Raw genomic sequence first — 17,965 nt, 5'->3', positions numbered from 1 at the left:
ACAGGTTCGAGCCCTGGTCCGGGAAGTTCCCACATGCCGCGGAGCAACGAAGCCCGTGCGCCACAACTACTGAGCCTGTGCTCTAGAGCCCATGCTCCGCAGCAAGAAAAGCCACCGCAGTGAGAAGCCCGTGCACCGCAACGAAGAGTAGGCCCCGCTCGCCACAACTAGAGAAAACCCGCGCGCAGCAACGAAGACCCAACGCAGCCAAGAAAAAAAAAAGCAAGATTCAAAAGGATCAGATGGTTTCCAAATAACCACATCCAATATAAAGCTCAAGGATATTTTTTAGAACTACTAAAATACAAAAGAAGGAGGAGGAGGGGGAGGAGGAGAAAAAGGGAGGTGGAAGGCAACAAGGTAGACTTCACAACATCTGACATCCAGTCAACAATAAACAGGCTTGCAAAAAAAATCCTGTTTCATCCTTTTTGAGAGGCGTTGTTATGGGTTAAATTGTCTCCCAAAAAGATATGTTGAAGTCCCAACCCCCAGAGATGAGAATCATAAATCAAAGTTGGTCATTAATTAGCTGGGAATCTTGAGTAAGTCACGCTCTTTTTCACGCCTCAAATAAGAACTGCAAATGTTTCTCTGTGTGCTCTTGTGCATTTTCCCATTCAGAGTTCTCAGAGGGGTCTATGAACCCCAAAAGTTGAGAACCTCTGCAGTAGATGATCTTTAAGTTTATTCCTTCAACAAATATTTATTGAGGGCCTACTGTGTGCTTTAGGGATCCAATGATGACCAAAACAGAGACAAGATCCCTAAGATCTCATGGAGATTATATTATATACCCATGGAGGGAAACATGCAATCAACATGGAGATGAACACTTTCATATAATGGTAAGTTGTATGAAGGAAATAAAGCAGGTGAAATGTGACTGGGAGGAGGCATGACCCGTTGGGTGTTCAGGAGCAGTTTTTTTTTTTTTAGAGGTGTTGTTACAGGTTGAATTTTGTCCCACAGAAAGATATGTTGAAGTTCTAATACTCACTCCCTCAGAATGTGACCTTATTTGGAACTAGGTTTTTGCAGATGTAATTAGTTAAACTGAGATGAGTTCATGCTGGAGTAGGGTGGGCCCTTAATCCAAGGAGACTGGTGTCCTTATAAGAGGAGAGGACACACAGAGACAAGCATGTAGGGAAAGAGGCCACGTAAAACAGAGGCAGAGATTGGAGGGGTGAAGCTGCAAGCCAAAGAATGCTGAGGGTTGACCACCACCACCATAAGCTATGAAGAAGCAAGAGAAGATTCTATTCAGAGTCTCAGAGGGAGTATGATCTTGCTGACTCCTTGATTTCTCACTTCTAGCCTCCAGAACTGTGAGAGGATACATTTCTGTTGTTCACGCCACCCAGTTTGTGGTACTTAACTCAGTTTGTAATTAGGGCAGCCCTAAGAAACTAATACAGGTGTCATTTGAACTAAGGATAGAATGATGGGAAAAAGGCAACCATATGAAGATTTAGAGGGAAGAATATTCCATGCAAGGGCAGGAAGAAAAAACAAACAAAAACCGTGGCTGGAGAGTACTTATCGAGAGGGATGAGATAGGAGATGTGACTCGAAAACTAGGCAGGGATAGATCTTGCAGGACCACGCCCGGGAGGTGAGGGAATTTGGATTCAATTAGCATTGAGGTGGTTATGTCAGTTGAGCGACAGACACAGCTGTCAAGAGAGTCACCTAGAGTCTTAGAGGGCAGGATCAAGGATGTATTGGTTGAAGTAAATAATGACAATGTGAGATGACAGGTCCCTCTCTGCGCTTCCCCTCCCCGCCCGGCGACCTTGCTGGATGGTGAACGTCAGTTCTGGCATTCCAGGCCGTCGTTGGCTTTGGCTCAGTTAAGGCAATGCTCCCCCCTCCGCAATCTCCCTTCTACCTCCCGACCGCAGACACCCCCAATACACACAATTTAAGTAAAATAAGCTCTACAAATGCGGTTTGCGGACAAGTTCCCCACCCAAACTAGGCGAGGGAGATTCTGGAGGCGCAGAAGCGTTCCCAAGGTGGGCAGCAGTAGACCCTTCCAAGTTCTGCAAAGCTACAGCAATCCCCCGGCAGGCGCCCGGCGCGCGGGGGCGGAGCCGGGGCGGAGCGTGCGCATGCGCAGGGCCTGACTCCCGGCGAGGGGTGGGCGGGCAGCAGGGCCGGGGCTGTGACGTCAGTTGCGCGCGTGGCTCCCGCTGCGCAGGAACAGCTGGTTCCTCGGAAGGCGGCCGGCAAGCGGACAGGCGTGGGGTGCTGGTGGCCGGCCGCGCCAAGCTGCAGGAGCAACCCCCGCCGCCTCGCACCACTGCACCATGGCCGGCCAGCTGGAGCGTTGCGAGCGCGAGTGGCACGAGCTGGAGGGAGAATTTCAGGAACTGCAGGTAGGACCGGGCCACCTAGTCCTGAAACTCTGCTACCTGATGTGCAGGGTATTCCCCTTCCTGCTTGCCCAGCCCGGGCGGTGGGAACCATTAGGGCCCAGAGGTTGCCCCTGGCTAGGCCCTGGGGGCTGGTGGTCCGCGTGAGCCAGCCCCCTCCCATCTCCCAGTATTTCAGTTCTTCATTCCCTTAGGGCGCCGAGTCGAAGCTCCCCATTTCCCCCGCCCTCGCGCCGGTTCTTTGCTCCGCGCACCTCCTTCGCTGCAGAAAGTTGGTCTGTGGCCTCTGAGGGGAAGTTCCAGGCGTGTCTATGTGGGGGAGGACGGAGGGGACAGGTATGTTTGGGGACTCAAAGAGAAAGCCCAGCGCCCACCTTCTCAGGGGTCTCCCCTGACCCCACCGCCGCCCTCCAGCTTTCGGCAGCTCCACTCCTCCTTTACTCTGGCGGGCCAGCCCTCCTCTGCAGCTCCATTTTGAGAGATGTGCTTGGGAGCCATTCACCTTGAACCCGTAGACTTTGCTTAGGGGTTAGAGACCCCTGTTCTCAGTCTTTGGGGCTCCTGTGTCTGTGCCCGCCTCTCCGACGCTGCTGCAGGCCGAGTTTGGCGTTGTGGATGACATCTGTCACTTGTGACAGCTGGGTTGCCTCCTTTAGTGATAGAGGCTGCTCCCAGCCCTCACCCATTTGGCCCAGAGCCTTACACTGGGTGGGGTGAGGGCGGGTGTAAGAGGCCCCTTGAGAGAATGGCATTGCCGCTGCGTGGGCCTGGCAGGAGGAGTTGTTTCTGATAGGAGGTTCGCAGAGGCCTCAGCTACCTACCTTGGTGACTAAAGACGCCTCAGGAAACCTTAGGGTTGGCCAAGAGGGATGCCTGGACCATTTGTGGAGATAAGGCTGTTCCCTCCGCAGCTACCGGATTGTGTCTCTTTTCTCCAGAGTTGGGCTCTGTTTGCCTTAAATCACATGGAACACCCCGGCCCGCTCCTTCCTGGCCTCAGCTGGAGCAGTGACATTTTCTCTGTCCATGTAGCTCTTGTCTGCAACTTGGTTGGCCTCTTACTGTGTCCAGAGGAGGGGAGGGGAGATTGGCAAGGGTGTCTGTGATGGGTCTTTCTAGAAATGATGTCGTAGGTCCAGATGAGTAGAGAGAGGGCTGCTGGAGAGACTGAGCGGGAAGGCGGGTGCTTTTTCAGGCATGAGCACAGGGTAAGGTACCAGAACCAGAAGGGTACTTTTTCTTGGCCTGTCCAGCATGTGTGGGTTTGTGCCCTTTCCTTCAGGCCCAGGGCTTAGAGCCCACTCAGTTCCCAGGGGACCCTTCAGGCTCCACTGCCATCGAGAAGACTCAGCTATTTCTTAACGCTTTGTCCTGCTAGGCTCTCAGGTCATGTCTAGCTGTGGAGCCATGGAGGGTATTAGGGTGGGGAGTGCTTCAGAGCTATGCAGTTAATGCAATTAACAGCAATTAGATAAAGGAGACGTTTGATTTGTTGTTATGTTCTTACTTGGTGTCTCTGGGGCTCAGGTGTGTGAGGGACAGAGAGGAATTGGGAATTAACCCTGGATTTTGTCCCCTGGTGCACAGCAAGGGCTGTAGAAGGGCTGACCGGGTGGAAACCGTGATGTCCCCTGCTCACATCTTCAGCAATGGGGGAAATGGACTGGACTAGGTCTGACTTCTCACCGCTTCCCCCAACCCCCATAATAAATGTAAGAGCTCTGAACTCCTGAGATGAAAGTCTCTAGAAATATGCATATAATAAGTAGGGTATATGTTGACATTATGTATGTGTTGGGTGGACTTTCAGATATGAGACATTTGTTGGGGAACAGGGAGGTCACAACAGGTAGGCAGGTGGGCAAGATTAACAATAGGAAGGGTCTTTTTTTTTCACCAGAAAATACCGGCCTATCTTAATTTGCCTATATCTGCATCAGAATCTGGGATTTGTGGGTTTCATGTTCATATCTCTCTGATTCTGTCTTTCTTGGGATGATGTATAATATCTCTGTGTTTTACCTCTCCTTCCCTTTTTCCAGTGAAGGGAGGAAAGAGGAAATCTAATTTCAGATCCTAGAGGATTTGAAAGGTCTTTGGAATTCCTCTCCACCCCTAAAAAAGTCATAATCTCTGGGACTTTCTAGAGGAAAGGATCTGTTTTCTTTTGCCTGTGATTTGCATCTGCCAGGGCCTCTCTGGACTCAGGGGCAAGGTCGAGTCACCGTGAGGACTTTGGTTTTGCCTGGTTGAGGTTTCGGCCATGCCTGTGAATTGAGCATCAGTCTGAGACCAGTGCGTGTTTGGCCCTGTGGCCTGTGGTGTGACCACAGAAGGTCACTTACAGATGTGGTGCCAGGTGATTTAATAAGCATTTCCTGTCTTGCATCTCTGGAAACCTGACCTTGTCCCTCTGCACCCAGGAAGGAGGTGGCCCGAAGAGGCCTTTCCCTAACCCTGACCTCACAGAAATGCAGGGGCCTGGTAGGCCACTGTAAGATTTTTGGCTTTTGTTACCAATGAAACGGGCGTCCCTCTGGCTGCTGTGTATAGAATAGACATGAGGCGGACAGGGTGGAAGCAGGAAGATAAGTATTATTTTATTAAAACCCTTTAAAAAAAAAACCCTGTGAAATAGATCCCGTTACACCCATCTTACAGAGTGAAAAATATACCCCAAATCACCCAGCTTATGAGTACTGGATTCAGGATTCAAACCCAGGTATTGAACATCAGAGTCGATACTTTATTTTTTAAAATTTTTATTAGAGTACAGCTGATTTACAGTGTTGTGTTAGTTTCAGGTGTATAGCAAAGTGAATCAGTTATACATATACGTATATCCACTCTTTTTTTTTTTTAGATTCCTTTCCCATATAGGTTGTTACAGAGTATTGAGTAGAGTTCCCTGTGCTATACAGCAGGTTCTTATTAGTTATCTATTTTATATATAGTAGTGTGTATATGTCAGTCCCAGTCTCCCAATTTATCCCTCCCCCCCCATCCCCTGGTAACCATAAGTTTGTTTTCTGTATCCGTGACAGAGTCTGTATACTCTTTTTTTTTTTTGCGGTACGCGGGCCTCTCACTGTTGTGGCCTCTCCCGTTGCAGAGCGCAGGCTCCGGACGTGCAGGCCTAGCAGCCATGGCTCACAGGCCCAGCCGCTCCGCGGCATGTGGGATCCTTCCGGACCGGGGCACGAACCCGTGTCCCCTGCATGGCAGGCGGACTCTCAACCACTGCGCCACCAGGGAAGCCCTGTATACTCTTAACTACTACCCAAGGCAGGCCTGTGCCCTGGGTACTCTTTTGTTTCTCTCCCATCTTGCATTGCCTTCCAGGCCTCTTTCCCTAGAAGTGGGTTATGTGGAAAGAACTCCAAACAGGGAGTCAGGATTCCTAGGTTCAGGCCTGAAGTCTGCCACTGTCTAGCATCTGACCTTTAGCAAGCCGCCTCTCTGAGCTTTTCTCTATCTAGAAAACAAAGCCTGACGGTAATAACAGCAATGATAAAAGCTGACTGTATGATACATGGATTATTCCATTTAATCTAAACGACAGCCTGGCTTTATAGATGAGAGTGAGGCTAAGAGACGTTAAGTGACTTGAAACTCGAGGAGCCAGAATTTGAACCCAGGCCTGCTGTATCCATCAGATACTTTTTGGGTTCCTAACACGGTGGGCTCCAACAGTATCCTGAGACCCTTGGCTCTAGAAGGAAACTTTTGGACTTGTGGGGACTCATTTCATTTGTACAGTGCTTTAACATGATGCGTTAGTAAGGATTCTTAGTAGTAAGTGGCAGAAACCCAGTTGAACCAGCTTTAAGCCAAAAAACAAACAAACAGAAATGTTTTATTGGCTCATGTAGTGGGAAGTCCAGTGGGAAATGGCTTCAGGCAAGGCTGGATCCAGGTGCTTCAATGATGTCTGTGTGTGTTAGTGTGTGTATGTTTCCTCTGTGTCAACTTCATTCTCAACAATCTCTCCCATGTTGTGGCAAAGATGAGCATTGGCAGCCTCAGACTGATATCTACCAGTTCAGCAAACCTCAGAAACAGAACATGTTCTCTCCTGTAATTCCAGCAGGAGTCCCAGGGCTAACTCTCATTGGCCCGACTTGGGTCATGTGATTATCCCTTGCTTAACCAGACCCTGTGGCACTAATTGGCTGGGTCTTGGTTAACATGTCTCCCCTGGAGCCCAGGACTGGGATAAGTGCTGTTCAAACCACATGAAATAAGAGTGGTGGAGGGGTGGTCCCATGAAGGAAAATCAAAATACTGGTAGTAAAAAAAAAAAAAACAAACAGAGAAGGATGCTGAACAGATATCTTTTTAGGGGTAATAGAAACAGTCTATATCTGTGCCTCACAAACTGTGTTAAGGCACCTCCAAGGAGCTGCAGCAAGCTTACAGGGGCACTATGGGATAATTTAAATTTTCAAGGGAAACACAATATCTGTCATCAAAAAGAATGTTTCACACATCTTTTTTTTTTTTTTTTTGGCGGTACGCGGGCCTCTCACTGTTGTGGTCTCTCCCGTTGCGGAGTACAGGCTCCGGACATGTAGGCTCAGCGGCTGTGGCTCATGGGCCCAGCCGCTCCGCGGCATGTGGGATCTTCCCGGACCGGGGCATGAACCCGTGTCCCCTGCATCGGCAGGCGGACTCTCAACCACTGTGCCACCAGGGAAGCCCCACACATCTTTTTTTTTTTTAAATAAATTTATTTATTTTATTTTATTTATTTTTGGCTCTGTTGGGTCTTTGCTGCTGCGCCCGGGCTTTGTCTAGTTGTGGCGAGCGGGGCCACTCTTCGTTGTGGTGCGCGGGCCTCTCATTGTGGTGGCCTCTCTTGTTGTGGAGCACGGGCTCCAGGCACGCAAGCTTCAGTAGTTGGGGCACACAGGCTCAGTAGTTGTGGCTCACGGGCTTAGTTGCTCCCCGGCATGTGGGATCCTCCCAGACCAGGGCTCGAACCCACGTCCCCTGCATTGGCAGGTGGACTCTCAACCACTGCGCCAACAGGGAAGCCCCTCCCACACATCTTTTAAATGATGTCATATCTTTGTGAAGTTGGGTTTTTGGGGCTGATTAAAATCAAATACTATGTGAAAAGCAATTTAGAACAAGAAATGAGGATGACGGTGTCCAATCTATTCCCAAGGTTTGGGATTTTGTGCAGAGCCCGACAGGCACACACATCCGTAAATAATTTTGGTTACTTCTGAATGAAATAAAAACACTTTTGTCAATTTCTGTATATTCTTTTTTTCCCAAGAGGCTACTAAGTTGGTAGGACATAAATACTTTTCAATTATTTGGCTTAAGGATTCTGTGAAAAGTTTACTGAGACACTAAGGGTGTGGTGAACCAACAAAGTTTGGGAACCTTTGTTTTATGTCCTGATTGTGGTGGTGGTTACACAACTATATGTATTTGCCAAAATTCATTATGTACACCTGAAAATTGGTGAATTCATATGTAAATTCTACCTGTAAAGCTGATTTTTAAAAACCAGTACATGCCTGTTACATATATCTCATCCCCTAGCTCTTCCACAACTGAGGAAACTAAGAAGTGGCAGACTCTGGACATGAAGGCAGTCTGACTCTCAAGCCTAATCACTTAACCATTATGTTATCCTGTCTTCCAAATGCCTGACATGCATGCTGATGCCCTCACTTGCTGCTCCTATAACAGACATTACTAATCGATCCTGCCTCATGACTCAGAATCTTTCCCAGTATAGAATTGATACAGTTTAAGTGAAGTCAACTTGCCATCTTTGGTAGTGTTTCCATGGCATACTGAGTCTTAGTTCAGTATATTCAGCATTCAGAAATCTTTATTTGATGTTGATTCCTTGGAAGGAGAACTATATAAATGCAGTCTCTTGAAAACTTAGCACCAGCCACACCTGTAAGTGACCACATTTTAGTGGTGGCCGTGGCTCTGTTGCAGTCTGCTGGGTTGCCTACCAACTTGCAATGCTCCTAGACCAGGGCCCTGTCTGAAAATGGCATATGATTCCATTGCCGGCAATTCTTTCTTTCTATCTTTCTTTCTTTCTTTCTTTTAAATTTTTGGCCGCACCACGTGGCTTGCAGGATCTTAGTTCCCCGACCAGGGATAGAACCCTTGCACCCTGCAGGGTTCGGACTCCTAAGTGTGGATTCTTAAGTGCGAACTGCTAACCACTGGACCGCCAGGGAATTCTTGATTGCCGGCAGTTCTTGCAATAAACGTTGGCTCAGGAGTTGTGACTCAGCCAAGTTGTGTTAAAAGGGCATCTCTAGATGTTTCACAGCTGTGCTGGCACCTGGACTCATTAACCTCATCTTCCCACTGGGGCAGAGTTTGGGGCCTCAGAGGACAGGAGAGGTGGCAGATCTCCAAATCCTCCAGCAGAAATTCAATTGTTTGTGTCTCCCATACATGGTATAAAAGGGTGGTAATCAGACATGTAGGAAAGGAGCTATGGGTATCTCAGCTTACAGAGCCAATGTTAGTGTCTGTCTGTCTCTCTCTGATCTATTCTACATTTTTATAAGTAATACATATCCACATAGTTAAAAACTCAAATAGGAGATATGTATAAGAATTCTGTAACAGCTGAAAACTGGAAACCTAACTGTCCATCAAAATGGATAATTCCACTGAACACCCATAGAGTGTGGCATGAAGATCAGAATGAATAAACTAGAGCTATATGTATCAACATGGATAAATATTTTAAAAAGAAAAGCAACATTGGGAGGAGATATGGGGATATATGTATATGTATAGCTGACTCACTTTGTTATAAAGCAGAAACTAACACACCCTTGTAAAGCAATTATACTCCAATAAAGATGTTAAAAAAAACCCACGAAAACCTGAAAAAAAAAAAAAAAAACCAGCAACATTGAGTGAAAAGTTGCCAAGGGGTATGTATAGCATGACATGTATAATAAAGTTAAAAGCATTCAAAACAGCACTATGTTTTGCTTACTGATACATGTCTATGTAGTACAAATATAAAGACTTGCAAGGGAGTGATATGGGCCAGATTCAGTATAGCGGAGATTTGGGCAGGGCCCTGGCAGGAAGCAAATGACTCTTCCGAATGGGTGTCACTGAAAAGAGTCTAAGGAAGGGACTATTTACAGAGGTGTGGCAGTTTAAAGACGAGGTCCCTGGAGCTGGAACCAGTCCTCATCCTAAAGGGGCAGAGGGAAGGGGCTGTCACCAGAGCTTGTTGCAGGGAAAGGGGAGCTGCAGGACAGGAGCTGCAGCGGTCGAAAGCTGTAGCAAAGCAGGGAGGAGGCAAGAGGAACCAATACCCCAGCCTCTCTCTCCTCCCGCCCTCCAGTCTTCTGTCCTGGCATCCCATTGGCTAGGTAGGAGGCAGGGCAAGGGAGCCTGGGAGATGCAGTCCATAGCGGTCAACCTCCCAGGGCACAGAGAAAGACAGAAGTGATCTGGGGTGGGCGTGGGGGTGGACATAACCAGCACAGAGGTTCCCCTCTTTGGGGGCAGCAGATGGGAATACCACGTAGAAAGAGTACATAGGGCCTTTCAACTCTTTGTGCCCTATTATTTCTTAAACTGAGGGTGAAAATATGGGTATTAATGTTATATTTGTTTTCTATTATATGATTTTCTGTCTTTTTCAATATGCCTGAAATATTTCATAATAAAATGAAGGGGCTTCCCTGGTGGCGCAGTGGTTGAGAGTCCGCCTGCCGATGCAGGGGACGCGGGTTCGTGCCCCTGTCCGGGAGGATCCCACATGCCGCGGAGCGGCTGGGCCCGTGAGCCATGGCCGCTGGGCCTGCGCGTCCAGAGCCTGTGCTCCACAACCCGAGACGCCACAAGAGTGAGAGGCCCGCGTAATGCAAAAAAAAAAAATAAATAAATAAAAAAAAATAAAATAAAATAAAATGAGCAGGAGACCAAAAAGTAACCTAACAGTACCAAAAGGCTTATTAAAAAAAAAATAGTCTCGGGCTTCCCTGGTGGCGCAGTGGTTAAGAATCTGCCTGCCAATGCAGGGGACACAGGTTCGAGCCCTGGTCCGGGAAGATCCCACATGCCGCAGAACAACTAAGCCCGTGCGCCACAACTACTGAGCCTGCGTTCTAGAGCCCACGTGCCACAACTACTGAAGCCCACGTGCCTAGAGCCCGTGCTCTGCAACAAGAGAAGCCACTGCCTGCGCACTGCAACAAAGAGTAGCCCCTGCTCTCTGCAACTAGAGAAAGCCTGCGCACAGCAACAAAGACCCAACCCAGCCATAAATAAACAAACAAACAAACAAATAAATAAATAAAGCCAGTCTCAGTCATTTATGTGGTTATGACCATGCAAATATCATTTACTGAAGAATTGAGTAGTGTATGATGCTTGCATTTTCTCTTGGAGATTTTTTTTTAATTAATTTATTTATTTTTGGCTGCATTGGGTCTTTGTTGCTGTGCGCAGGCTTTCTCTAGTTGCGGTGAGTGGGGGCTACTCTTTATTGCGGTGCATGGGCTTCCCTTTGTTGCAGAGCAGGGACTCTAGGCGCGTGGACTTCAGTAGTTGTGGCACGTGGGCTCAGTAGTTGTGCCTCTAGGGCTCTTGAGCTCAGGCTTAGTAGTTGTGGCACACGGGCTTAGTTGCTCTGCAGCATGTGGCATCTTCCCAGGCCAAGGCTCGAATCCATGTCCCCTGCATTGGCAGGAAGATTCTTAACCACTGCGCCACCAGGGAAGTCCAGCATTTGATTCTTTGCTGACAATATTTACCTTATAACTATACTCTTTCCCCCTGCCTCCAAAGCTCTATCTTTATTTTATCAAGTGTCTCTTTTTTTAAAAATAGATCTTCATTGGAGTATAATTGCTTCACAATACTGTGTTAGTTTCTGTTGTATGACAAAGTGAATCAGCCATATGCACACACATGTCCCCATGTCCCCTCCTTCTTGAACCTCCTTCCCACCCTCCCTATCCCACCCCTCTAGGTGGTCACAAAGCACCGAGCTGATCTCCCTGTGCTATGCGGTTGCTTCCCACTAGCTATCTGTTTTACATTTGGTAGTGTATATATGTCCATGCCACTCTCTCGCTTTGTCACAGCTTACCCTTCCCCCTCCCCGTGTCCTCAAGCCCATTCTCTACGTCTGCGTCTTTATTCCTGTCCTGCCTCTAGGTTCTTCAGAACCTTTTTTTTTTTTTTAGATTCCATATATATGTGTTAGCATATGGTATTTGTTTTTCTCTTTCTGACTTACTTCACTAGTGTGACAGACTTTATATCCAGCCACCTCACTGCAAATAACTCAATTTCGTTTCTTTTTATGGCTAGTAATATTCCATTGTATATATATGCCACATTTTCTTTATCCATTCATCTGTCGATAGACACTTAGGTTGCTTCCATGTCCTGGCTATTGTAAATAGAGCTGCAGTGAACATTTTGGCACATGACTCTTTTTGAATTATGGTTTTCTCAGGGTATATGCCCAATAATGGGATTGCTGGGTCATATGATAGTTCTATTTTTAGTTTTTTAAGGAGAAATGCAAATCAAAACTACAATGAGGTATCACCTCACGCCGGTCAGAATGGCCATGATCAAAAAATCTAGAAACAATAAATGCTGGAGAGGGTGTGCTGGAAAGGGAACCCTCCTGCACTGTTGGTGGGAAGGTAAACTGATACAGCCACTATGGAGAACAGTATGTATGGAGCTTCCTTAAGTGTGTCTCTTTGCTTGGTGTTGAACTAGATAGTTGGGAGGTTGGGACTTGCTTCGGGCAGCAGAATAGAGTCCTTTCTTCCATAGCTGCTTGTCTGCTTTGGTGCCCCCAGCACTCTGGGTTATTTTTGGAGGTAGCAGCTTGAAGTGGGGGTCAATCACGTTTAATAAGCTGGTACTCCTTGCACTGTGTGCAGAGACCCGACTCCCAGTGTTCAGTGAGTGTCTCCCTTGCTCCCATACACTGCTGCCTAGTTTAGAAATAAAAATAGTGGTTTGGCATTCTGGCATTTTCTTTGAAAGTTAAACATATACTTACCATATGACCCAACAATTCCATTCCTAGGTATCTATCAAAGAGAAAGGAAAATATGTATCTACACAAAGACTTGTACATGAATGTTCATGGCAGCATTATTCATAGTACCCAAAAAGTGGAAGTAACCCAAATGTCTAACAGCTGGTGGATGAATAAACAAAATGTGATAAAAATGCTGAGTAGTAATAAAAATTGATACATACTACGACATAAATACACCTCAAAAACAGTATGCTACGTGAAAGAAGCCAGACGCAAAGCCACATATTGTATGATTCCATTTATATGAAGTATCCAGAAAAGACAAATCTATAGGGACGGAAGGTGGATTAGTGGTTGCCAGGAGCTGGGAGGAGGGAAGAGTGGGGAGTGAGTGCTCATAGGCACTGAGGATCTTACTGGATAACGGAATGTTTTAAAACTGGATGTGGTGATAGTTGCATAACTTGGTAAATATATAAAAATCACTGAATTGTACACTTAAAATGAGAATTTTATGACATGTAAATTATACTTCAGTAAAGTTGTTAAAAAATGATGGTTTAGGGGCTTCTCTGGTGGCGCAGTGGTTGGGAGTCCGCCTGCCAATGCAGGGGACACGGGTTCGTGCCCCGGTCCGGGAAGATCCCACATGCCACGGAGCGGCTGGGCCCGTGAGCTATGGCCGCTGAGCCTGCGCGTCTGGAGCCTGTGCTCTGCAACGGGAGAGGCCACAGCAGTGGGAGGCCTGCGTACTGCAAAAAAAAAAAAAAAAAAAAATGATGGTTTAGGTTATTGGTTTGGTAGAAAAACACCCAATATGGCTGTTCAGAGATCTACATTTTTACGTGCCTATTTAGTTTTTGGCTTGATGAAGGATTTTTTTCAACCAGGCTCCAAGTACTTGTTTTTGGCATCTTTAAAATGACAGTGCCCAGGGCAAGAGCTTGGTAATAAAGTCCAAGATTTATGGCTTCTCTTCTTACCTGGTGTGGTTAACTTTGCCCAGATGGAAAGCTCTGTTCTTTGGCATGTTAATCTAGATTCTGACACTTGCCTCTTAAATGAAGACACTCAACCCAAACTGGCAAAGCCACACAGAATAAAATGGCATTTGTTTGCTTACATTAATAGGGAAGTCAAAGGTGTACCGCCTTCAGATATAAGCCGATCCAGGGGCTGAAATGAAACCATCAGGGCTCAGCCTTTGTTTGCCTCTCCATCCTGTTTTCCTCTCAGTTGGGTTCATTCCCAGGCAAGGCAGCCCCATTAGCTCTGGGCTTATATCCTGCTACCTTGAGAACGAGGGGAAAAAGAGTTTCTTTTTGTTTTTCAACAGTTCTGATGAAAGCCCCACCACTGAGGTTCATTGGTTTTGAATGCTCGTCCCTGAGTCGGCCAGCCTGGTCAGGAGGCTGATATTCTGATTGGCCAAGCCTGGGTCATTTGCCCTGGAACCTGGGGTAAACCTGCTCCTAGCCAGATCTCATGGACTGAGTGTTGGGGAGGGATGGATCTCCAAAGAAACCATAGGGACATTAACCAGAAAGGGAACAGCTGCTGAGCTGGCAAAAACAACAGAAAGCTTCCATCTGGTGACTAGTTGCATTCAAGGCCACAGGGCTGACTGCAGGCCTTGAAGGCAGGATTGGATTGCCTCAGTGTGGCTCATCCTTCTGCTCCTGGAAAAAACATCTCAAAGCACAAGTCCAACTGAGGGTGTGTGGGGACTCCCCTGGTGGCGCAGCGGTTGAGAATCCGCCTGCCAATGCAGGGGACACGGGTTCCGGCCCTGGTCCGGGAAGATCCCACATGCCGCAGAGCAACTAAGCCCGTGCACCACGACTAGTGAGCCTGCGCTCTAGAGCCTGCAAGCCACAACTGCGGAGCCCAAGTGCCACAAGTACTGAAGCCCGCGTGCCTAGAGCCCATGCTCCACAATGAGAAGCCCATGCACCACAGCGAAGAGTAGCCCCCGCTTGCCACAAGTAGAGGAAGCCTGTGCGCAGCAATGAAGACCCAACGCAGCCAAAAAAAAAAGAGACAGCTGTTGTCAAATGGTACAGCCTCTCTGGAAAATGGTTTGGCAGTTCCTTGAAAAAGTTAAACATGGATTACCTTATGATCCAGAAATTCTACTTCTGGTTATACACCCAAAAGAATTAAAAGGAGGGGCTCGAACAAATATTTATCCACCCGTGTTCATAGTAACATTATTCACAATATCCAAAAGATGGAAGCAACCCAGGTGTTCATCAACAGATGAGTGGATAAAATGTGGTATATACATACTGCAGGATATTGTTCAGCCTTAAAAAGGAAGGAAATTCTGCTACATGCTACAATTCGGATGGACCTTGAAGCCATTATAATAAGCCTAAATAAGTCAGGCACAAAAAGTATAAATACTGTATGATTCAACTTATACCTAGAGGAGTCAAATTCATAGAACTAGGAAGTAGAGTGGTGGTTGCCAGGGGCTGGGGAGGGAACGGGAAATTGAATTATTGTGTGACAGGTTTGGAGTTTCAGTTGGAATGATGAAAAAGTTGTGGAGATGGATGGTGGTAATGGTTACTCAGTGATGTGAACATATTCGATGCCACTGAGTTGTACACATAAAATGGTTAAGATGGTAAATTTTATGTGTATTTTATTACAAGTAGAAAATTTTTTAAAAATGTAATGATTAACATGGTAAATTTTATGTTTTATATATATATATATTTTTTCTTTTTCTTTGCGGTACGCAGGCCTCTCACCGCTGTGGCCTCTCCCGCTGCGGAGCACAGGCTCCGGACGCGCAGGCTCAGCGGCCGTGGCTCACGGGCCCAGCCGCTCCACGGCATGTGGGATCTTCCCGGACCGGGGCACGAACCTGTGTCCCCTGCATCGGCAGGCGGACTCTCAACCACTGCGCCACCAGGGAAGCCCCTGTGTTATATATTTTTACCACAGTTGAAAAAAGATGGAGAGACAGCAGTCTGGAAAACAGCTAGAATCCAAGAAATGAGTTGGTAACCTTTCCTGCTGCTTGTGGGACTGGCATGAGGTAGAATCAGCAGAGACTGGGCGTGGGCAAGGAGTGCCCTGGGAATGGAGAGCGTGTCGCACTAAGGGCCTTGTTTCCAGCCCCCCAGACCCCACGTTGTCCTCAAGACTGGCAAATCCTGAGCCTGGAGCCGAGGACAGGGTGGACTGGAGGTGTGGTCTCCAGTATCGGATCTCCCTTGGGAAGTGGTTCTAGCCAATGGCAGAGAGAGAGACGGAGAACTCTTAGGGATCAGGAATGATTGTATTGGCCAAGGGACAAAATTATGGGGAGGGCCATGGACTTCCTATCCCTACTCAGTCTGATGCCTTAGGATTGGGCAGAAAATAGCACCAGTGAAGCATCAGAAAAGTGCCCTTAAGAAAGTCAGTGGGGGCTTCCCTGGTGGCGCAGTGGTTGAGAGTCCGCCTGCCGATGCAGGGGACGCGGGTTCGTGCCCTGGTCCGGGAAGATCCCACATGCCGTGGAGCGGCTGGGCCCGTGAGCCATGGCCGCTGAGCCTGCGCGTCCGGAGCCTGTGCTCCGCAACGGGAGAGGCCGCAGCAGTGAGAGGCCCGCGTACCGCAAAAAAAAAAAAAAAAAGAAGAAGAAAGTCAGTGGGGGGACTTCCCTTCCCTGGCGGTGCAGTGGTTGGGACTCCGTGCTCTCACTGCACAGGGCACAGGTTCGGTCCCTTTTCAGGGAACTAGGATCCCGCAGGCCGTGCAGGGTGGCCAAAAAAAAAAAAAAAAAGTCAGTGGGGATAGCAGTGAGTGTTGCTTGGTGAGGTGTGGAGGACAGCTGTCATATGCTGTGGGTGGGAGTGTCAATTGTCACAGTCACTCTGCAGGCAATTTGCCAAGATCTGTTAAAACTAAAATCAAGCCTGTACCCTGCGACCCAGCAATTCCACTTCTGTTCCCCAGAGACACTTGCATATTTCCCCAGAGAGACAGCGCAAGGGTACTACTCAGTGCTGCAGTGTTGGGTATAGTCAGAGACTGGACACAACCTAAATACCCAGTGATAGGAAAATGGCTAAATAAACCGTTGTATGTCCACAGCATGAAGTACTGCACGGGTCTAAAAAAAATGAAATACATCTGTATATTCTTATGTGGGTAGATCAATAAGACATTGTTGAGTGAGAAAATCAAGTTGTGAAATCATATCTACATTCTGATACTGTTAATATATTTTAAAAAATCCGAAGTATGTGCTTTAGGGTATAAGCTATGCTGCTGTAGCAAAGAGATATCCTAACAAAAGGTTTTAAATGAGGTAGCTTCTTTCTTTCTCACATAACAGTTCAGAGCGGGGTGTGGTCCAGGGTGAGTGGTGTTCCAGTTATCTGTTGCTGCCTAAAGCGACAGTTATTGCATTTTGCTTACAGAGTCTGTGGGTCAGGAGTTTAGGCAGGGCATGGTGGGGATGGCTTGACTGTGCTCCATGAGGTCAGCGGCCTTAGCTGGGAAGACGTGAATGACTGGGAGTAACTCACATGGCTGGGGCTGGAATCATCTGGAGGTTTCTTGACCCTCATGTCTGGGACCTGAGCTGGAATAACAAGGTTTGTCTTAGTTGGGGCTATTGATCAGACTGCCTCCATGTGACTTCTCTATGTGGTTAGGGTTTCCGTGCAGCATGGTGGCCCCAGGGTAGTTGAACATTTTGTTCCAAGAGCTTGTGTTCCAGCAAATAAGGCGGAAGCTACGTGGCCTTCCGTGACTTTTTCTCAGAAATTGTATAGTGTCACTTCTGCCATTAAAAAAAAATTGAGGTATAGTTGACTTAACAGTACTATATGTTTCAGGTGTACAATATAGTGGTTCACAACTTTCTTTAAAATAAATTTATTTATTTATTTATTTGGTTACATTGGGTCTTCATTGCTGTGCACAGGCTTTCTCTAGTTGCGGTGAGCAGTGGCTACTCTTTGTTGTGGTGCGTGGGCTTCTCATTGCGGTGGCTTCTCTTGTGGTGGAGCACGGGCTCCAGACGCATGGGCTTCAGTAGTTGTGGCTCATGGGCTCTAACGCGCAGGCTCAGTAGTTGTGGTGCACAGGCTTAGTTGTTCACGGCATGTGGGATCTTCCCGGACCAGGGCTCGAACTTGTGTCCCCTGCATTGGCAGGTGGATTCCTTTTTTTTTTTTTTTTAACATCTTTATTGGAGGATAATTGCTTTACATTGTTGTGTTAGTTTCTGCTGTAAAACAACGTGAATCAGTGATATGCATACATATATTCCCATATCCCCTCCCTCTTGCGTCTCCCTCCCACCCTCCTTATCCCACCCCTCTAGGTAGTCACAAAGCACTGAGCTGATCTCCCTGTGCTAGGCAGCTGCTTCCCACTAGCCATCTATTTTACATTTGGTAGTGTATATATGTCCATGCCACTCTCTCACTTCTTCCCAGCTTACCCTTCCCCCTCCCCGTGTCCTCAAGTCCATTCTCTACGTCTGCGTCTTTATTCCTGTCCAGCCCCTAGGTTATTCAGAATCTTTTTTTTTTTTTAGATTCCA

At 47.4% G+C, this 17,965-nt stretch overlaps 1 protein-coding gene across 7 annotated transcripts in view; it reads left to right on the top strand.

Annotated features, from left to right (window-relative positions):
* TMEM120B (transmembrane protein 120B) overlaps positions 1–17,965 on the top strand; it is a 62,042-nt gene that overhangs the window by 11,221 nt on the left and 32,856 nt on the right. For 6 of the 7 annotated variants that reach the window (XM_082641043.1, XM_082641041.1, XM_082641042.1 and 3 more), the window contains one exon: positions 734–848. In XM_082641043.1, coding sequence (XP_082497169.1) covers positions 741–848 — 108 coding nt within the window. In that variant the 5' untranslated portion in view covers positions 734–740. Of the gene's footprint in view, positions 1–733; positions 849–2,245; positions 2,385–17,965 lie in introns of those variants that run through there. The other variant, XM_082641046.1, reaches the window with a different exon arrangement.

The sequence above is a fragment of the Mesoplodon mirus genome, assembly GCF_964341445.2.
Source record: "Mesoplodon mirus genome assembly, chromosome: 13".
Classification (NCBI taxonomy): domain Eukaryota; kingdom Metazoa; phylum Chordata; class Mammalia; order Artiodactyla; family Ziphiidae; genus Mesoplodon; species Mesoplodon mirus.
The sequence above is the reverse complement of the archived record's forward strand: the minus strand, read 5'-3'. Positions and strand labels throughout refer to the sequence as shown.